Source organism: Heterodontus francisci, chromosome 13 (genome assembly GCF_036365525.1).
Source record: "Heterodontus francisci isolate sHetFra1 chromosome 13, sHetFra1.hap1, whole genome shotgun sequence".
Lineage (NCBI taxonomy): Eukaryota > Metazoa > Chordata > Chondrichthyes > Heterodontiformes > Heterodontidae > Heterodontus > Heterodontus francisci.
Genome location: NC_090383.1, coordinates 23,483,483 through 23,505,461, shown reverse-complemented (window position 1 = coordinate 23,505,461; position 21,979 = coordinate 23,483,483). Strand labels below are relative to the sequence as shown.

The window sequence follows — 21,979 nt, the reverse complement described above, 5'->3', positions numbered from 1 at the left end:
CGGAGACATCACGTACCCTGGCACCTGGGAGGCAACACACCAACCGTGAGTCTCTCTCGTTCCCACAGAACCTCCTATCTGTTCCCCTAACTATGGAGTCCCCAATGACTAATGCTCTGCTCCTCTTCCCTTTTCCTTTCTGAGCAACAGGGACAGACTCTGTGCCAGAGACCTGCACCCCATTGCTTACCCCTGGTAAGTCGTCCCCCCCAACAGTATCCAAAACGGTATACCTGTTGTTGAGGGAAACGGCCACAGGGGATCGCTGCACTGCCTGCTGGTTCCCTTTCCTTCCCCTGACGGTAACCCATCTACCTACTTCTCAGAGGGGGAGGAGAGAAAGTTTAATATATTTACTTCCATCCAACGCTGGGATCAGCACACACAAGTATGACACCAGTTCTCTCTCGATTGGAGATGAATCCTTTTTATCCAACCAAGAAACCCAACATGGTTCAATTTCATAAGGACTCAAGTAGCAAGCAATAGGACAATAAAACTGATCATTCTGTAACCAATAATAAAACAGTGTACTAGTTTTGGGTTTGTACTGTAATTAAATCTGTATGAATATGTAGTAAAAGGACTTGCATTTATATACAACCTTTCACATCTCATGGCATGTCAAAGCACGACAGCCAATGAAATCCTTTTGAAGTGTAGTTACTGTTGTATTTTAGAAAACATGGCAGCTGATTTCAACATAGCAAGATTGTATGAACAACAATGTGATAATGGCCAGATAATCTGTTTTAGTAATGTTGGTTGAGGGATAAATATTGGCCAGGACCGTGAGAGAACTCCTTTCCCCTTTTTCAAAGTAGTGCCATGAGATCTTTTACATCTATCTGAGAGGGCAGACATTGCCTCAATTCAAAATCTCATCTGAAGGTTGACAACCTCCACCTGTATATCACTTACTCAGCACTGCACTAGAATGTTGCTCTAAATTGCAGGCGTAAATTACTGGATTGGGGCTTGAACCCACAATCCACTGACTCAGATGCGAGAGCACTACTGAGCTACAGCAAATACCTAAATAGGTAGTAGTCAGATAACACACACATGACCAGATAATGATCGAAAGTTCAGTAATTTATATATATTCATTTATTAGTTGAGGGCGGAGCTGGGATGTTTCTGTTGATGTCTAAGACTAATAGCTAGTATACAATTAGTGAGGCTGCCATTTAACCTGTTTATCTTAGTTTTAACCATTTTGCTGTAGTGGGAAGCAAAGTCTTATGGAAGATTGCTCTCCTGCTTAATCAGGTTTATTTGTAGTTTATTCTAGGAGTAACAGCTGTATAGAAAATTATGGGTATCAGTAATGGGTGCTACTCTTGCTGAACTGCTGTTCATGGATGTGATTATAGTTGCCCTATGTGCAAAACAGAGAGATAAATTACTTATTTTTTAACAAATGCTACTGATTACAGAGTTGCTTCAAATTATTTATTGGTTAAACTTGCAATAGTCTGTAGTATATGTGGCCTCAGTGTGTGTGTGTGTGTCTATACTGCCACTTGATATCTGCACTGAAGCTCACTCCCTGTTCAAACATGGAGTTCAGGCTGAATTAAAACCTACATGTTTAAATTAAAAATCATTGTCTTGTTTTACAAAAGGGAGTGGTCCTGTATTTGTTCTCCAGGTTTAGATGTTTAGCCACGAATTAAACATTAGAGTTTCACTCTTGATAAAATGCTCTAAATTCTCCCTCAGAGTCTCTGTGTCTAGGGAAAACTGCTTTGTTAGAGGATTGCCGGTGCAATTGGTTGAAGTATAATAGTTAAACAAGCAGGCAACCAATTCACTTGACTGTAGACTGTGCTAATAATTTAAATATTAATATTTTGTTTATTGGCTACTTGTAATCAATTTTTAAAAATAAAGCACATTCCATTTCAGCATATCTGAGCCATGTCTGACACCTGGGATTATTTTGAATAATGAAGAGATTTGATTATTGCAAGTTATTAATTTCAAGAGTTAGAATGCTTCAGCATAGTCACTTGGAAGCTCCAAAGAAAAGTTACACAATTGTGGCGGCTTAGGTTTTAAAGGTGAGTAACTGGAACCATGACTCTGCTAGAAATATATCTTCCAAACACGTCAAATCTTTCTCGAAGATGTGTAAAAGTGTCCCTGAAGGAGATGTTTTTGCATGCAGACTGAATCCAGACCACTTGGAGAAGTGCTTCTGGTATTCTTCATTTGAACCTCATTCAGCACAGAACATGGAACTATTCTAACACTTTATCAGCTTATGGCATTTAATACAGGTTAGTTCTCCAACCACTCCAATTTATCATGAAATGCAAATGTATTATAAATGGGTCCACAATTTTATTCTAAAACAAAAATAGGTGTAAGTAAGATCAATATTGTTACATCTTTGGCAGAGGTGTAAAAAACATTTTCTTCAGTGATACATTCAGTGCCCTCATGGCTAAATGCATTGTTCCAGCAGCACAGGCTATTTACATGACAGTGTTAGATATCTGTGTTTTCACACTAAAAAGTATACATCACAGTCTTGGCCCATATGCCAGCGATAATCAATTTGTTTGGCCCTGATTTTTGCAGTGGTAATAAATGCAAAACTGTTTTCAGTGTTTGCCGCCATTACTCCACTGAAAGTGACAGCGATTTCTGAAGTCTGCACATGCACAGTGTAATGCATAAATCCAGAAGTTGTTGTCAGTGATTCAACACTTCTCCAGAGACAGTGCTGTTGAGGCAACCCCCCCACCCCCCACCACCTCTGCCCCACCCGCCCCCCACCCCCACCAGACTACAATCAATAGAAATCAATTGAATTGATGACAACTTACACTCTTGTACTGTCAGCCTCATCATAAGGGCGGCACAGTGGCGCAGTGGTTAGCACCGCAGCCTCACAGCTCCAGGGACCCGGGTTCGATTCCGGGTACTGCCTGTGTGGAGTTTGCAAGTTCTCCCTGTGTCTGCGTGGGTTTTCTCCGGGTGCTCCGGTTTCCTCCCACAAGCCAAAAGACTTGCAGGTTGATAGGTAAATTGGCCATTATAAATTGTCACTAGTATAGGTAGGGAAATATAGGGACAGGTGGGGATGTTTGGTAGGAATATGGGATTAGTGTAGGATTAGTATAAATGGGTGGTTGATGTTCGGCACAGACTCGGTGGGCCGAAGGGCCTGTTTCAGTGCTGTATCTCTAATAATAAAAATAAAAATAAAATAAAAACCCTTGAAGAAGTTACACCTTGTTGAATAAGGTGCAACTGCGTTTTTAATGGCATACTGACTTCATAATTATTGCCAAACACCCTCAATGGTCTCAACAAAGCTATTTTTTTATTTGTGGAATGTCAGATTTCTCAATAATGATAAATCCACATTTTTAAAAAAAGCTTAATTTTTATTTCAGCTTCTATCCTAATCCAACTGAAGTTTAAATTAAAAGTGAAGGATATTAAGTGCTTTTTACCTGGTTTGCTGTGTGTGAATACTTCAATGTGATTGGTTGCTTGCTGACATCATTGCTGCTACGGGCCAAGACATCCTCTTGACTTGATGCTGTTGGAAAAGGGGGAAACCATGCCACAGCAATTGCTGGAGTTTTGTGTGCATCTATCTTTGAGGTCAGTGATGAGTGCCCTTGCTTTGCCGCTGACCGCATAATGTTTTGATTTTATATACTTCAGCATGTCGCTGGGTCAAATGTCTGGAGCTCCCTGTTCAACAGAAGTGTGAGAGCGCCTTCACACAGACTACAGCTGTTGAAGAAAAAGGCCAAATAAATGCTGACCTTGCCAGTGTCCAACAATGAATTTTTTAAAAAGAGTGCTAATTACTAGCTATGGTTCACAAGTTCCCTGTGTGTGTTGAAGTACACTTTAAGGTGCCCTGATAAGAGGTTTTTAAATTCATGAAGGGGTTCAGTAGAGTAGAAGTCGAGTTGTTTCCACTTGTGAGGGAAATCAAAATTAGGGCCCATAAATATAAGATAGTCACCAACAAATCCATTAAAGAACTCAGGAGAAACTTATTTAATTAAGGGAGTAGTAAAAGAGTGTAGAACCTGTTTGGCAATGGTGCAATGAGCTTTGCATACTTCAAACTTTTCAAGACTTCAATAACAGTTTTTTTTGCCACATGTGGACAATAGGAAGTAGTTGAATAGCCCTGTGAACATCAAACATATTGGCATCTAGCAATGTCTTGTGAATGGTTTTGGAGGGGGACAGTCAATTGATCTTGCACATTTTGTAAGCTGCTAAATCTAGGACTTTGCTTGAACATTAACTGATTTTATGTACTGTATATTTTTAAATAAACAAAGATCCTGCGTACCTCAAGCTTGCCATTCATTTAGTCTCAGCTGCCTTCCTTGTTTCATAGGTGTTGCCGCACATTGGTGAGGGCCTGCTCTTCTTTGTTTTATATTCTTGTGTTTATTGAGTGAGATGATGTGATAAACACTGGCCCAGAGTTTCCTCCATGTTTTTGTCCAGATATGCCTGTAATCTGGATGCATCATGTGGATTAAAGGATCTTGGAATTAACATATTTAACTACAATATGCTCTAAATTTCTTCCATCTTTTACATCCATCCATCAAATCCTCCATCTGAGTTTCTGCCACAAAACTGGCTCTGCCCCTCCACTCTCAAACATGTATATCTTCCAATCCTGTTTGGTGGGGAGAGTTTCTTGACATTGCAATCAGATGTTCACGCACAGCAGGCATGAAAGTTGTTCTGATAGCTTAATTGCAATTCTTTAAAAAAAAATAATTTCTCCTGGCTGAGACCTGCTCAGTATTTTCTGTTTCTTTGAAACCATTTTTAATGGCACAGTATGAGTCACAGTAGGAGAGAAAAGGTTCCTAAACATGCTTTTCCTGCTGTGCATGAATAATGAAACGCGTTGAAACTATTACATTTTAAGACTCAAGGAAAAAATATGCTGGTGTGGGTGTGACATTTCCTTGGGTCCCCATTGTTTAGGCCCATTTGATATTATTTATTTATTTAGAGATACAGCACTGAAACAGGCCCTTCGGCCCAAGGGCATAATCTAATGAGATTGGTTGGACACTTAAGTGTCATTTGTAAAATAGACACAGATTCAGGCCCAAGGAGGAAACTCAAGGCTGATAAATGACATTTATGAAGTTCACAAGGAGAAAAATATATATATTTCAGTTCCAGTGAGAAACTTGAGACCTAATCTCACTAATCACTGTCATGTTACTTTAATGCTTTTTTTCTTTCTCATTCCAGCTCACTAAAAGGTCAATTTTAACTTTTGAGTGTCCAATTGGCAAGCAAAATACCAAAGATGTTTTTGAGGCCCGGGGGCCTCATTTAAATAGAACATGTCAAGCTGCTTCCCCCAAAAACAGATATCCCTGTGCTGCTCTCTAGATTCAGGCTAGTGCCATACCAGGCACGCTAAGTGGGGCATGTGGGGGAAGAACAGGACAGCAGTCGCCCAGAGAAGGCTGCTCCTGGGTCGTGGCCTCTATCACGAGTGAAACTTATGGGAGAGTGTGTAGTGTAAGGTCTGACTGCTTCTGCCCTAAAATGACAGTCAAGATGCCATGTCATAGCACCCTGATTTGCATATTTAAAGGTGGGCCTTCCACCTGAAGCAGTTTGGTACTTTAGCCTCCCAACAGAAGCTCCTGTGAGAACTGCAGCAGGTGGATTATCAGTATGAACAGGAGTAACCCCGTTTTGAGTTCATGTTTTGTCAAGTTAGAATCAATCCAAGTATCTTTGGTCTCGTGCACTGCTGCAGACAAGGGTATGGTAGTGTTGTGATTATGTTACTAGATAACGACCCGGAAAATGTTAGTTCAAATCCCACCATTGGAGTTTGAGAATTTGAATTCAATTTTCACAAATCTGTAAATAAGATGCTGGTCTTTGTAAAACGTGACCATGAAGCTGTATTATAGAACCATAGAATGGTGACAGCACAGAAGGTGGCCCTTCAGCCTCTCATGACCATACTGGCTCTCTGCAAGAGCAACTCACCTAGTCCCACTCCCCTGCCTTTTCCCACTAGCCCTTCAAATTTTTTTTCTTTAGGTAATTGTCCAATTCTCTTTTGGAAGTGCCAATTGACTCTATGTCCACCACACTCTCAGGCAGTGCATTTCAGATCCTAACCACTCGCTGTATTAAAAAAAAAACTTTTCCTCATGTCAGCATTGCTCCTTTTGCCAATCATCTTAAATCAGTGCCCTCTGGTTCTTGATCCTTCCACCAACAGGAACAATTTCTCTCTATCTACTCTGTCCAGACCGCTTGTGATTTTGAGCACCACTATCAAATCTCCTCTTAATCATCTCTTCTCCAAAGCAAACAGCCCCAGCTTCTCCAACCCATCCACTTAACTAAAGTTCCTCATCCCTGGAACCACTCGTGAATCTTTTCTGCATCCTATCTAATCCCTTTCAAGATTGTCGAAAAAGACCCTCAACTGGTTCACTAATGTCCTTCAGGGAAGGAAACCTGCTGTCTTCACCTAGTGACTCAACCCACACCAATGTGGTTGGCTCTTAACGATCTGAAGTGGCCTAGCAAGCGCCTAGGTTGTATCGAAACACTACCAGTGGCTCAAGAAGGTGGCTAACCACCACCTGCTCAGGGCACCCAGAGAGACAATAATCTTTAGTAGAATAAAACATCTCAATGCACTTCACAGAAGCATTATAAAACAAAATATGACACTAAGCCACATAAGGAAATATTAGGGGAGATGACCAAAAACTTGGTCAAAGAAGTAGATTTTAAGCAGGGTCTTAAAAGAGAAAAGTGAGGGCGAGAGGTTCAGGGAGGGAATTCCACAGCTTAAGGCCTAGGCAGCTGGAAAAGATTAGAGATATGGAGGGGAATGGCCACAACGGGATTTGAAATCAAGGATGAGAATTAAGGGGAGGTGGTGGCTTAGTGGTATTGTCACTGGACTAATAACCCAGAGACCCAGGGTATTGCTCTGGGGACATGGGTTCAAATCCCACCACAGCGAAAGGTGGAATTTGAATTCGATTAGTAAATCTCGAATTAAAAAGTTAGTCTAATGGCCATGAGACTATTGTTGATTGTTGTAAAAACCCATCTGGTTCACCAATGTCCTGTAGGGGAGGAAATCTGCTGTTCTTACCTGGTCTGGCCGACATGTGACTCCAGACCCACAGCAATGTGGTTGACTCTTACATGCCCTCTGAAATGGCCTAGCAAGCCACTCAGTTGTATCTAACCGCTACCGTCAATAAAAAGGAATGAAACCAGACGGATCACCCGACATCGACCTAGGCACCGGAAACGACAACGGCAAACCCAGCCCTGTTGACCCTGCAAAGTCCTCCTTACTAACATCTGGCGGCTTGTTCCAAAATTGGGAGAGCTGTTCCACAGACTAGTCAAGCAACAGCCTGACATAGTCATACTCACGGAATCATACCTGACACTGTCCCAGACACTGCCATTGCCATCCCTGGATATGTCCTGTCCCACCGGCAGGACAGACCCAACAGAGGTGGCGACACAGTGGTATACAGTCGGGAGGGAGTTGTCTTCAACATCGACTCTGGACCCCATGAAGTCTCATGGCATCAGGTCAAACATGGGCAAGGAAACCTCCTGCTGATTACCACCTACTGCCCTCCCTCAGCTGATGAGTCAGTACTTCTCCATGTTGAACAGCACTTGGAGGAAGCACTGAGGGTGGCAAGGGCACAGAATGTACTCTGGGTGGGGGACTTCAATGTCCATCACCAAGAGTGGCTTGGGTAGCACCACTACTGACCAAGCTGGCCGAGTCCTAAAGGATATATCTGCTAGACTGGGTCTGCGGCAGGTGGTGAGGGGAAAACATACTTGACCTCATCCCCGCCAATCTGCCTGCCGCAGATGCATCTGTCCATGACAGTATTAGTAGGAGTGACCACCGCACAGTTGTTGTGGAGACAAAGTCCTGCCTTCACATTGAGGATACCCTCCTTTGTGTTGTGTGGCACTATCACCGTGCGAAATGGGATAGAATTCAAACAGATCTAGCAATGCAAAACTAGGCATCCATGAGGCCATCAGCAGCAGCAGAATTGTACTCAACCATAATCTGTAACCTCATGGCCCGGCATATCCCTCACTCTAACATTACCATCAAGCCAGGGAGACCAACCCTGGTTCAATGAAGAGTCCAGGAGGGCATGCCAGGGAGCAGCACCAGGCATGCCTTAAAATGAGGTGTCAACCTGGTGAAGCTACAACACAGGACTATCTGCGTGCCAAACTGCGTAAGCAGCATGCGATAGCCAGAGCTAAGCGATCCCACAACCAACAGATCAGATCTAAGCGCTGCAGACCTGCCACATTCAGCCGTGAATGGTGGTGGACAATTAAACAACTAACTGGAGGAGGTTGCGCCACAAATATCCCCATCCTCAATGATGGGGGAGCCCAGCACATCAGTGCGAAAGATAAGGCTGAAGCATTTGCAACAATCTTCAGCCAGAAGTGCTGAGTTGATGATCCATCTCAGCCTCCTCCTGAAGTTCCCAGCATCATAGATGCCAGACCTCAGCCACTTCGATTCACTCCATGTGATATCAAGAAATGACTGAAGGCATTGGATACTGCAAAGGCTATGGGCTCTGACAATATTCAGGCAATAGTACTGAAGACCTGTGCTCCAGAACTTGCCTCCCCCCCACCCCCCAACCCAGCCAACTACCACCCCATAAGCCTACTCTCAATCATCAGTAAAGTGATGGAAGGTGCCATCAACAGTGCCATCATGTAGCACTTGCTTAGCAATAACTTGCTCAATGACACTCAGTTTGGATTCCGCCAGGGCCACTCAGCTCCTGACCTCATTACAGCCTTGGTTCAAATATGGACAAATGAGCTGAATTCAAGAGGTGCGGTGCGAGTGGCTGCCCTTGACATCAAGGCAGCATTTGACCGAGTATGGCATCAAGGAGCCCTAGCAAAACTGAGGTCAATGGGAATCGGGGAAAATCCTCCGCTGGCTGGCGTCATACCTAGCGCAAAGGAAGATGGTTGTGGTCGTTGGAGGTCAATCATCTGAGCTCCAGGGCATCAATGCAGCAGTTCCTCAGGGTCATATCCTAGGCCCAACCATCTTCAGCTGCTTCATCAATGACCTTCCTTCAATCATAAGATCAGAAGTGGAGATGTTCGCTGATGATTGCACAATGTTCAGCATAATTTGTGACTCCTCAGATGCAGAAGCAATCCGTGTAGAAATGCAGCAAGACTTGGACAATATCCAGGCTTGGGCTGACAAGTGCCAAGCAATGACCATCTCCAACAAGAGAGAATCTAACCATCTCCCCTTGACATTCAATGGCATTACCATCACTGACTCCCCCACTATTAACATCCTGGGGCTACCATTGACCAGAAACTGAACTGGAGTAGCCATATAAATACCGTGGCTAGAAGAGCAGGTCAGAGGCTAGGAATCCTGCGGTGAGTAACTCACCTCCTGACTCCCCAAAGCCTATCCACCATCTACAAGGCACAAGTCAGGAGTGTAATGGAATACTCTCCACTTGCCTGGATGGGTGCAGCTCCAGCAACACTCAAGAAGCTCGACACCATCCAGGACAAAGCAGCCCGCTTGATTGGCACACCATCTACAAACATTCACTCCCTTCACCACCAACGCACAGTGGCAGCAGTGTGTACCATCTACAAGATGAATTGCAGCAATGCACCAAGGCTCCTTCGGTAGCACCTTCCAAACTTGTGACCTCTACCACCTAGAAGGACAAGGGCAGCAAATGCATGGGAACACCACCACCTGCAAGTTCCCCTCCAAGTCACACACCATCCTGACTCGGAACTATATCACCTTTCCTTCACTGTCGCTGGGTCAAAATCCTGGAACTCCCTTCCTAACAGCACTGTGGGTGTACCTACCTCACATGGACTGCAGCGTTTCAAGAAGGCAGCTCACCACCTTCTCAAGGGCAATTAGGGATGGGCAATAAATGCTGGCCTAGCCAGCGACTCCCACATCCTATGAATGAATTTTTTAAAAATTGAAGTTTTTTAAAGCAGGGGGCCAGCAAGCACTGGGGTGATGGATGAATAGCGTTTGGTGTGGTGCAAGTTAGGATATGGGCAACAGAGTTTTGGATGGCATGTTTACTGAGGATAGAATGTGGGAAGCCAGTCAGAAGAGTTGGAATGGTCAAGTCTGGAGTTGACAAAGACATAGATGAGGGTTTCACCAAAAGACCTGAGGTGGGATGGAGATGGGCAATGTTATGGCAGTGGAAATGAGCAGTTTTAGTGAAAGCGCGGATATGTGGTTGAAAGTTCATCTTGGGGTCAAACATGGCAGAAATATGAATTGGATAATTATCTGAAGAGAAAAAATTTGCAGGTCTATGGGGAAAATACAGGGGAGTGGGACTTGGTGAGTTGCTCTTACAGAGAGCCAGCATGAACACGACAGGCCAAATGGCCTCCTTCTGTGTTCTAACTATTCTATGAAACGACATCCTGGTTCAGCCTCAAAGTTTCAAGGGAGGGAGCTGGAATCAGTGGCTATGGAATAGAATTTGTGGCGGGGCCCGAAGACAATGACTTCAGTCTTCCCACTATTTAATTGGAGAAAATTTCTGTTCATCTACAACTGGAAGTCAGCTAAGCAGTCTGACAATTTAGAAACAGTGGAGGGGTCGGGAGAAGTGGTGGTGAGGCAGAGCTGGGGGGCCGTCAGCGTACTTGTGGAAACTGATGTGTGTTCGAATGATGTTGCCGAGGGGCAACATGTAGATGAGAACTAGGAGGGGGTCCACGGATTGCACGGTAACTGTGCAGGAATGTGCAGAGAAGTTACTGATGCTTATTCTCTGGCTACGATTAGATGGATAAGAATGAAACCAAGCGAGTACAGTCCCACCCAACTAGACAATGGTGGCGAGGCGTTGGAGGAAGATGGTATGATCCAGGGTGTCAAAAGACTGCAGATTGGTCGAGAAGGACAAGGAGGGATAATTTGCCTTTGTCACATATGTCATTTGTGACTTTGACGAGCCGTTTCTGTACTGTGGCAGGGGCAGAAACCTGATTGGACAGACAGTAAATGCTGGCTTTGCCAGGTCCACCCACATCTCAAGAATAAATAAACCAATTTTTAAAAAACTTCAAGAACAATGGTTCATCTTATTACTGCCCACTCTGCAGCTCTGCGGTCGGAAGGTGAACTTCGCTCCTACTTAGCTCCTTTCTCAATTTTCCTGCTAGAATCTGTCAAAGAAACCAGGTGGGAGATGATTAGAAATGTATTTTCAAAAGGGAATTTGTTATACATATGGAAAGGGAAAACTTGCAGGGTTATAGGGAAAGAATTTGCTAACCACTTCCAGTGGGGTGAGCGGGGAATTGGATTAATTAGATATGCGTTTCAAAGTGTACTGTGGTGCTTATAGTAGATGTGCTGTTTTAAGAAAATGAACTGATGATGCTTGCTTAGGTAATATATTCATAGTGGCTATTGCTTCACAGAACACTGGGTAGGATGGGGATGGATGCGTATGGGAGCATAATGTGTTGCTTCAGTTGTTGGTATACTTTGATGGGGAGTGCCATCTAGTGGCAAACACTGACTGCAGCTGGATGGGTACAATTTGTGATTTAGTTTCATAGATTATTGAGGCAGTAAAATTAAATATATTGAAAAGATTAGAGTTGGCATGTTGATTTCTTAGCCTTAAATTTGGCAGTTTTTATTGCATAATAAGCATTTTTTTTTCTCTTTCTTTTGGGCCTCCTTATCTCGAGAGACAATGGATACGCGCCTGGAGGTGGTCAGTGGTTTGTGAAGCAGCGCCTGCAGTGGCTATAAAGACCAATTCTAGAGTGACAGGCTCTTCCACAGGTGCTGCAGAGAAATTTGTTTGTCGGGGCTGTTGCACAGTTGGCTCTTCCCTTCCGCCTCTGTCTTTTTTCCTGCCAACTACTAAGTCTCTTCGACTCGCCACATTTTAGCCCTGTCTTTATGGCTGCCCGCCAGCTCTGGCGAATGCTGGTAGATATTCATATTTAGTGATTTGTTGGAACCCTGTATTCATCAAATTCATTTATTATAAGGTCATGGCTTGATGCACAGAGAGGGAATTCCAGTCATTACTCAGGACATTCAGTGAAGTTCCAACTAACATTAGGCATAGGCCTGGCAATTTTTAAGCCAATAGACCTATCCCAGACCCCATTAAGCTCCCATGGTCTGGCTCCCTTTCAATGCCCACTCTCTAGTTCCTTTAAACTCCCACTCCCTGGCTACTTCAAATGTCCACTCTCCAGTCTCTGTTGCAATCTTGCTCTGCTGAAATTCCTTTACTGACTCCTTCATTTTTTTTCCCTTGCTGCTTACCAGGGTCTTGCCCTGCTCCACTACTGTAGAAAGTGGAGTGGAAACAAAGGTTTACAAATACAGAAAAGAGGAGACAGAAGAGGAGAGAGATGAAAGTGAGGAAGAGGAGTGAAAGAGAAGTTAGAGAGAAAAACGGGAGTGAAAGAGGAGACAGCCCTCACATTTTGTCAACATTCAAAGTACATTTTAATTTCCAGCTAAATGATAGGAAAGTAACATTTTAGGTCATTCTGGAAGTGAAGCTGCTTTGCAACAATATTTACATCCATTTGTACCAGTGCTGGAAAATGTAAACAATACAAATAAAATGTTTGCACCATCTCATCTAAAATGGGCTTGATAACATTAACAAGAACAACTATATATAGTTTTGCTGTGTTACAATATGTCAGTGCACCAAAAGCCTGTGTTGTGGGACTGAATAGGATGGGGATGGGTTTGGGAGGTCCTAGTTTGTAATTGGACACATTGAAGTTACCAACGGGTATTAGCAGAGGACTTGGCAGCACTTTCTCTGCTTACCCTCTTGGTCAGGTAATGGTGCCTTAAACATGAAACAAAAGCCTCCTCAGTAACACCCGTGGCTAAGTGGCAGCCCTCTCATCTTGGAATCAGAAGGTTGTAGATTCAAGTCCCATTCCAGTGCCTTGAACACATCATCCAGACTGATGCTCAAGTGCAATACTGAGGGAGTGCTTCCTGTTGGAGTTGCCATCTCTCAAATGAGACGTTAAACTGAGTCCCCGTCTGCCCTTTCAGGTGGACATAAAATTTCTCTAAAAGCAAAATACTGTGGATGCTGGAAATCTGAAATAAAAACAGAAACAGCTGGAAATGTTCAGCAGGAATGGCAGCGTCTGTGGAGAGAGAAACAGAGTTAACTTACCTGATGAAAGATCACAGACCTGAAACGTTAACTCTGCTTCTCTCTCCACAGATGCTGCCAGACCTGCTGAGTATTTCCAGCACTTTCTGTTTTTATTTTACATATAAAATTTCACTACTTTTAATAAGAACAGGTTAAGTTTTCCCCCCATGTCCTGGACAATATTTATCCCTCAACCAACATCACTAAAATGGATGATCTGGTCATTGCTGCTTGTGGGGCCTTGCTGTGTGCAAACTGGCTTCTGCGTTTCCTGTATTACCACAGTGTCTACACTTAAAAAGTACTTTGTTGGCTGTAAAGCACTTTGGGACATCCTGAGGTCATGAAAGGAACTATATAAATGCAAGTTCTTTCGTTTACTGATACATTATGGAAAAATGTTTTTCTCTTCCTATTTTTGAACCATTCTTTACATTATTTTTATTTTTCCTTCGTTTCTATTTATCGTTTCTTGCTTCAGAGAGCGAACCAGAGGCAGGAAGGGCCTCTTGTAAACAAGGCCAGGGAACACTGGTGCAGCAGAAAGATGAAAGCTCCTGTTCCAATGAGCTCAAATCCAGTACACACTTTAACCACATCCAGGTTTGACAGAGTTTGAGGAAACGGATATCATATGAAAAAAAATTCAGTTCATTGACAGACCAGGTTGGGTTCCTTGAAAACACAGTGCAGGATCCAGAAGGCACCAATAACTAACCGAGGACATATAGTAGGTCATTGTTTTACTGACTGTTCCCCTCCGCTTACTTCATTAAAGATGTATCTTTGAACTGCAAAGTTGATCCAAATGTCCAACAAATCAATAAAAAAGGCCAGACCGTGACTTTGAATGAGGAAATCACCACACATGTTGCGAATGAATGTTTTAATTTATTCTTAAATCCTCTCTCAGGTTTTGTTTCAAGCCTTCATAACTGCTCCTAACTTCAGTAAAGGTTGTCCCAATGCTCATGCATAAGGAAATCCCTGACTAGCTTACTTGTAATTACAGGTACTACACTCAAGAGAACCACCATCAAATTAAACAGTACAGTCACCTGTTAAAGGCATTAGCGGAAGAAACAGTACAAAAGCTATTTATCCCTCAACCACTGTGTCTGCTCACTGGACACAACCAAGATTATTAAACATCTAGCGCAAAAAATAAAAATGCACAATCAAAAGGTTAACCTTTCTCCGAACAACAGACAAATCTATAATTCTTTAAAGAAATCTACATAAAAAAAACTGATCTATGTAACAGACATCAAACATCCCTTCACTTAAACACGTTTTAATAAGGTGCACAGCAAGTGTGTTTTATGAGACAAAAACTAATGCAAGGCCATTTCCATAATAAACACTAATCTGATACATGGGCAGAGGCATGGGACAAAACACATCAGCCTCAAATGCACACACTGCCCATCTTGATAACTGACAGGCACTTAATGTACTAAGCTTTGGGTTCATTAGGAGGAGGAATCTTCACATCAGAGGGCTCAACCCCCCAGATCTCTCTGGCATACTGCGTGATGGTCCTATCACTCGAGAACTTGCCAGAGCTCGCGATGTTTTTAATTACCGTCTTGGTCCAATCCTTTGGATTCTGTGAACAAAGAACATCACTCATTGATTTGCAAGACATGGCTAGAAAAATAAAGCTTGATAAAATTCACAGACAGAAACAGGCACCAACGCACAGACAGGAGCAGCATGATACTGACAGACAGAAACAGGCACCGAGACACAGGCAGAAACTGCATGGTACTGAGACACAGACAGAAACTGCATGGTACTGAGACACAGACAGAAACTGCATGGTACTGACACAAAGACAGAAACAGACACTGAGCTAGAGACTCTCAGACAAGACAGGCACTGAGAGACTGAGGCACTTAAACTGAGATCCACATACAACACATACTACTTATCTACAGATAATCACTCTGTCACACACATACAATTCTAACCAATAATTTTCTGATGACATTTTACCAATCCCTGATTTGTTCTGTGCAGTGGCTCCCTGAAAAGGGAGGGGGGCTGTCGGAGGCGGGGGAAGGGCAGTGTAGCGCGACAGGTGGCAGGGGTCGTGGAGGGTCCATTGCCAAGTGATCTTTACAGGGCAGGATAGGCTGATGATGGCCTTCCCACCCAGAGGCCAATTGTGGCCCTTAAGTGGCCTATTAATGGCCAATTAAGGGCTTCTTCCTACCACTGCTGGGGTCTTACCAGCGGCAGGGGGGTACCTTCGCCACACGGGAAGGATGCCTTGTAACACGAGGCATCCTCCATGGGGGCTTGGGTGGGGGGGGTTCCCTCCTTCATGACCAATTTGTGGCCGACAGAGGACCCCCACCGGGGACCACTCCCCCCCCGGGACTGCCCTCCCCCTGAACTACATGACCACCCACCTGCCCCACCTCGCCGGGGCCTTCTGAACTGGCCCCGGCGACCCTGCCTCAACTACCTCCGGTCCGGGGTTCCAGCAATGGGCCTGGGTCTGAGGCCTCTGCAGTGCTGTTCCTGGTGGCACTGCTGATACTGCTGAGCAGCTGGCCCGCTGATCGGCCTGCAGCTCTTGGAGGCGGGATCCCCATCTTTAAAGGGACAGCAATCCCAGCTCCTGAAACTTTGAAGTTAAAAAGACCACAGGATCACTCCAGGGGTAGGGGGTGGTGTAAAAAGGCTGAGGCGAGCTTTCCCCCATCTTATCAGCCCGACACCAGGAGCCCCGGTTCCAGCATAAAATCTAGCCCATTGTGTGGAGCTTGTCGACATTTTAATCTGCTAAGGTGCAAGGATTTCCTTCTATTTACTAAATGAAAATTTCAGTGTTGAGGCTCATACTTGTGACTACTCAATAAAAAGAGTTACTGTGGAGATTGTATACAGGGGGCTACAGATTCATTGATCACTATTTATGTCAGTCAGTCCTGTAGAATGATCAATACCAGTATTCCAAATCAAAACACATCTGATTGTATGTCATAAAATCATCAAATGTTACCACACAGAAACAGACCAATGACTCATCATATGCCAGTGTGTTTTCTTTACTGTCTAATCTCTCCCTGATTCTTTCCCCCTGCATTTGTTTAGATAATTTATAACAGAGTCTGATTGGAATGAGGGAAATGTAAACAGGGGCATTTAACTCCACATTGTGAAACTCAAATTTTACATTTCTCCCCAGAGACAATCAAGATAGTGGCTGGAATTTAACACCCCATCCACCCCATGCCAGAAAATCAGGTGGGAGGCGGTGGTGCTGTACCCCTCCTCTACCTATCCCTGCTGCTATTTTACCAGCGGCAGGGTCAATGGCAAACGGCCCTCCCTCCCTTAAGCCAACCGAGGCCCTTGTGGCCAATTAATTGCCACTTAAGGGCCTCTTCCCACCGCTGCTGGTATTTTACCAGTGGTGGATAGACACCGGCGCCTGAGGAGGCTGTCTAGTACCACATGGTGGCCTCCTTGCAGGCTTGAGAGGGTGGGGTGGACCCTCCTGATCAGGCACACTGTGCCCCATGGAGGTCCCCCCCTAGCAGCACCGACCCCCCCGCTCTACACTCCGACCCCCCCCACCCCCACCCTCGCTCCCAACCCCGGAACCTAGTTGATTGTCTCCGGCAAGGCCTGACTCCCGCTTACCTTTTTGGAGGCCAATGTCCATGGTTCTCTTCTTGCTGGGTGCAATCCTAACTGTGGCCACTACTCCCAGTGGCACTGCTGGGATTGAAGAGCTGCCAGCCCATGATTGGCCAGCAGCTCTTGGAGGCGGGACCTCCCGCCTCAGAAAGGCTGAAGCCCCAATTGAAGCCAATTATCCTCAGCCATAAAAAATAGCAGCGTGGCTTTCAGACCCGGTGGAGATGGGCTCACTCCTGGCTTTCTAGCTGGTAGGCAGGGCCACCACCTCAATGCTAAATTCCCACCATTGGGTGGTGCAGTGGGTTGGCACTGACCCTTCACCCTAGGAAATGGGTTCAAATCTAGCACTGACTGACCTGATGAAAAGTCACACCCGTTAGTTAAATGTCAAGGTCTTACATGAAATTAATCTGTGCCATTTCAATTCTGGTCATAGACTGCACCTCATAATGCTCCATGCTCCAGCACTAATAACCATCTCTGTAATAAGCACAAAACTCACTGATTGATACAAATCAAATGCCTGATCCCCAGGCATTCAGCTGACTTCCCTGCAGGCCTCAGGACTAAGTTTGATTAATTACTTGGTTATGGGCCTTCTATTTCTCCCTCTCTCTGCTTGGAAATAGCTTAATAATATCCTCTCTGACTGCCCCACCTTTAGAATCATATAAAGTTTATGGCACAGAAAGAGACCACTTGGCCCCTCATGTCTGGGCCGGCCGAAAAATTAGTCACCGAGTCTAATCCCACCATCCAGGTTGGTCGGTAGCCCTGCAGGTTATGGCATTTGAGGTGCATATCCAGACACATTTTAAATGAGTTGAGGGTTTCTGCCTCTACTACCCTTTCAGGCAGTGAGTTCCAGACCCCCACCACCCTCTGGGTGAAAACATTTTTCCTCATCTTCCCTCCAATCCTTCTACTTTAAATCTATGCCCCCTAGTCACTGACCTCTCTGCTAAAGCAAATAGGCCCTTCATATCCATTCTATCCAGGTCTCTCACAATTTTGTACATTTCAAATCAAATCTCCCTTCACTCTTCTCTGTTCCAAGGAGAACAACCCCAGCCTATCCAATCTTTCCTCACAGCTGCATTTTTCCAGTCCCCGCAACATCCTCATAAATCTCCTCTGTACCCTCTCTAGTGCAATTACATCCTTTCTGTAATGAGGTGACCAGAAATGCACACAGTACTCAAGTTGTGGCCTAACCAATGATTTTTGCAGTTCCAGCATAACCTCCCTACTCTTATATTCTACACCTCGGCTAATAAAGGAAAGTATTCCATATGCCTTCTTAACCACATTATCGACAAGTCCTGCTACCTTCAGAGATCTGTAGACATTCACTCCAAGGTCCCTCACTTCCTCTATACCTCTCAGTATTCTCCCATTAATTGTGTATTCCTTTGCCTTGTTTGATCTCCCCAAATGCATCATCTCACACTTCTCTGGGTTGAATTCCATTTGCCACTTTTCTGTCCATCTGACCAGACCATCAATATCTTCCTGCAGCCTACAGCTATCCTCCTCGCTATCTACCACACAGCCAATCTTTGTCATCTGCAAACTTCTTGATCATGACCCCTACATTTACGTCCAAATTGTTAATATATACCACAAAAAGCAGGGGACCCAGTACTGAGCCCTACGAAATGCCACTGGAAACAGCCCTCCAGTTGCTGAAACACCAGTCAACAACTACCCTTTGTTTCCTGTCACTGAGTCAATTTTGTATCCACCTTGCCACATTTCCCTGGATCCCATGGGCTTTTATTTTTTTTTTAAACCAGTCTGCCATGTGGGACCTTGTCAAAAGCCTTGCTAAAATCCATGTAGACCTTCTCTTCCATTGTCTGCCACATTCACATTTAGTTCCCTACTTAGGAAAGTGATGTGCCTTTCCTGCTGGGTGGTGGAGTATCTTTTCTGGGTAGGGCAATACCTGTGATGGTGAACTACAGCACTTCTTTCAATAAACTGGTCCTCAGCATTTATAGCAGCCCTGATGCACCGGTAAAACCATGAAACAGATAGAACAGCTTTACAGCACAGGGTATTATGGGTATTGTAGCTATTATTAACGAATGACTGACACACCGAGTGACCAATGATGGGAGTGTGGGGGCAGTTGGAGGTCGTGCAATGAAACCTCCCACAATATGGTTCAGAGTTGGCAAGCCAATGGAGTGATTCACCAAGTGTATTTGGAGACCGCATTAACACAATAAGCCCTGCAGGAGTCTCACCTTATAAAGCTCACTAACTTTCTCTTGACATTTGATGTATGCTTCGAAGTCAGCAAACACTTTAAACCTGCAAGAAATGAAAGCCAAGATTAAGTGCCCAATACAAAGACCCTGCAAACAGCCAGCCCAAAGAGAAGGACTGGATTAAATACACCAGTACTTAAACACAAATGTCAGATAGAAGCACACAGTTATTTGGAATAACTAATTCAGCTTGTGTATGTATGGCCAGGGTTTCAAATGAGAACAAAAAAATGTCAAACAGCATTTGGCAACTTTGTCTTTTGAAATCTCAACTAAATTAATATCTGTTCGATAGGCAGAGAGCTTGGAGACAGAGCTGAATGAATCACAATTGGAAGTTGAGAATTTGGTGATAGCAGGAATGCAGTGGAGAGGAGGAAAGTGGTTTCTCATGTCAAACATGAAACAGAGGAGCTGCAGAACCCAAAGATTCTAAAGTATCTAGGTTAAATATTTGGATACTTAATATTTAGGTGCTTTGTGTTTAGTACCTCAATGGTTCTTGATAAGCTCAGTAAATAATTTATCGGCAGGAGGTACCTGAACAGAGTTGGGACTAATAACCTTGTGAGCAGGTTAACTAGTGCGGTGGGGGGAGGGTTTAAATTAATTTCACAAGGAGTTGGGCACCCAGTATGTAGTATTAAAAAGGAGAAACAAGGTGCACAGAGAGACAGCATGAGAAATAATACAGAATTAGGTAGGATCATAGAAAATACATGGAGTACATATATGTAAAAGCACGAAGCGTGGTTAGTAGAGTTGGTGTGCTGCAGGCGCAATTAGCCATGGCGGAAATATGATGTAGTGGTGATAACAGACCTGGCTCAAAGAAGGGGAGGATTGAATGCTTAATATCCCTGGGCAAAAGGTATTCAGGAACGAGAGGGAAGTAGAAAGAGGGGTAGCAATTTTGATTAAGGAAAATATGACAGTGCTAGTAGGTCTTTGAGGGGTCATAGACAGAATCTATTTAGTTGGAGTTAAGAAACAATAAAGGAGCTTCTATGCTTCTTAGTGTATTTTACAGGTCACCAAATAGTGGGAAGGAGATAGAAGAGCAGATTTGCAAAGAAATTACTGAGCTGCAAGAACTATAATGTGAGACTTTAACTACCCCAATAAGGGCAGCGAAGGGGAAGAATTTCTGGAGTCCAGTATATTTCCTGACCAATGAGGAAGAAGGCCTTGCTGGTTCTAGTCCTAGGGAATGAAGAGATCATGTGGAGGATATCAGAATCAGGGAACATATTGGGGATAATGATCATAGTATCATAAGGTTTAGATTATTTATGGAGAAGGACAAGGAACAATTTAGAATAAAAATACTGAACTGGAGGAGGGCTAATTTCAGTGAATTGAGGAAGAATCTGGCCTGGGTAAACTGGAGTCAACGTTTGCCAGGCAGAAATGTAATGGAGAAATGGACAGCCTTTGAACAGGAGATGGTTCGGGTACAGTCTAGTACATTCCTACAAGGGGAAATGGGAGGGAAACCAAAGCCAGAGCTTCCTGGATGAAGAAGGAGCTGGGGAGTAGGATGCAGCAGAAAAAGGGGACGTATGACAAATATCAGCTTAGTATTACAAGGGGCAATCAGGATGAATATAAACAGTACAGAGAAGTGAACAGGGAAGTGAAAATGAAATAAGGGCAAAGAGAATAGATTGGCTGCTAACATAAAATGGTATCCAAAAGTCCTCAATAGGCATATTAACGGTAAAATGGTTGTCAGAGGTGCAGTGGGCCGATGAGGGCCCAAAATGGAGATCTTTTGGTGGAGGAAGAAAGCATGGCTGAGTATTTTGCATTGGTGTTCACGAAGGAAAAGTGTTCTGCCAAAGCTGTGGTAAACAAGGAAGTTGCTGGAATATTAGATGATTAAAATAGATAAAGAGGCAGTACTAGAAAGGCTGGTAGTAATTAAAGTGGATAAGTCACATAGTCAGGATGGGATGCATCCTAAGTAGATGAGGGAAATAAGGGCAGAAACTGTGGAGGTTCTGGCCACAATTGTCCAATCCTTCTTAGATACAGGGATGGTGCCAAAGGACTGCAGGATTATAAATATTCAAAAAAAGGGGAGAATGATGAATTTGGCAATTATTTGGCACTTTAAAGTCAATAGTGGGAAGGTTTTTAGAAACAATATTCTGGGAGAAAATGAACAGTTGCTTGGACAAGCAAAGGGGAGCCAGCACGGACTTGTTAAGGGCAAATTGTGTTTGACTACCTTGAGTTTGTTGATGAGGTAACAGAGAGTGGTTGAGGGCAGTGCAGTTGATGTGTATAAGAACTTTCAAAAGGCACTTGATCAAGTACCACATACTAGGTTTGGTTGCGGTGGGGAAGAGACAGTTGCCCACCTTCTGGAATGTGCCTTTGCAAAGCAGGTGTGGAAAGAGATGCAGTGGTTTTTGTCGAGGTTCATCCCAAGCAGCTCTGTAACAGGAGTCTGCGCTCTACGGGCTGTTCCCAGGGACGCACACCGAGATAAACATCAACTGCTGCTGGAGGACTATCAATTCGGTGAAAGACACTCTTTGGTCTGCCCGAAACTTGCTGGTGTTCCAGCGCAAACAGTTGTCCACGACTGAATGTTGCAGACTGGCACATTCCAAGGTCCAGGACAACGTCCTGAGGGACGCACTAAAGCTTGGGGCAGCCACGGCAAAAGCTCAACGGGGAAAGACCACTGTGTAAGGTCCCCCCACCAAGGTGAACTGAGGGTCTGGATCCACGGAAAACCCTTCGGGCTGTATCCAGAAA

At 44.2% G+C, this 21,979-nt stretch overlaps 1 protein-coding gene across 1 annotated transcript in view; it reads right to left on the bottom strand.

The window, feature by feature from the left end:
• Window positions 1-14,148: 14,148 nt before the first annotated feature.
• pygb (phosphorylase, glycogen; brain) overlaps window positions 14,149-21,979 on the bottom strand; it is a 155,527-nt gene continuing 147,696 nt past the window's right edge. The window contains exons 19-20 of the mRNA XM_068044523.1: window positions 19,187-19,253; window positions 14,149-14,886 (exon numbers count right to left, since the gene is read on the bottom strand). Coding sequence (XP_067900624.1) covers window positions 14,734-14,886; window positions 19,187-19,253 — 220 coding nt within the window. The 3' untranslated portion in view covers window positions 14,149-14,733. The remainder of the gene's footprint in view (window positions 14,887-19,186; window positions 19,254-21,979) is intronic.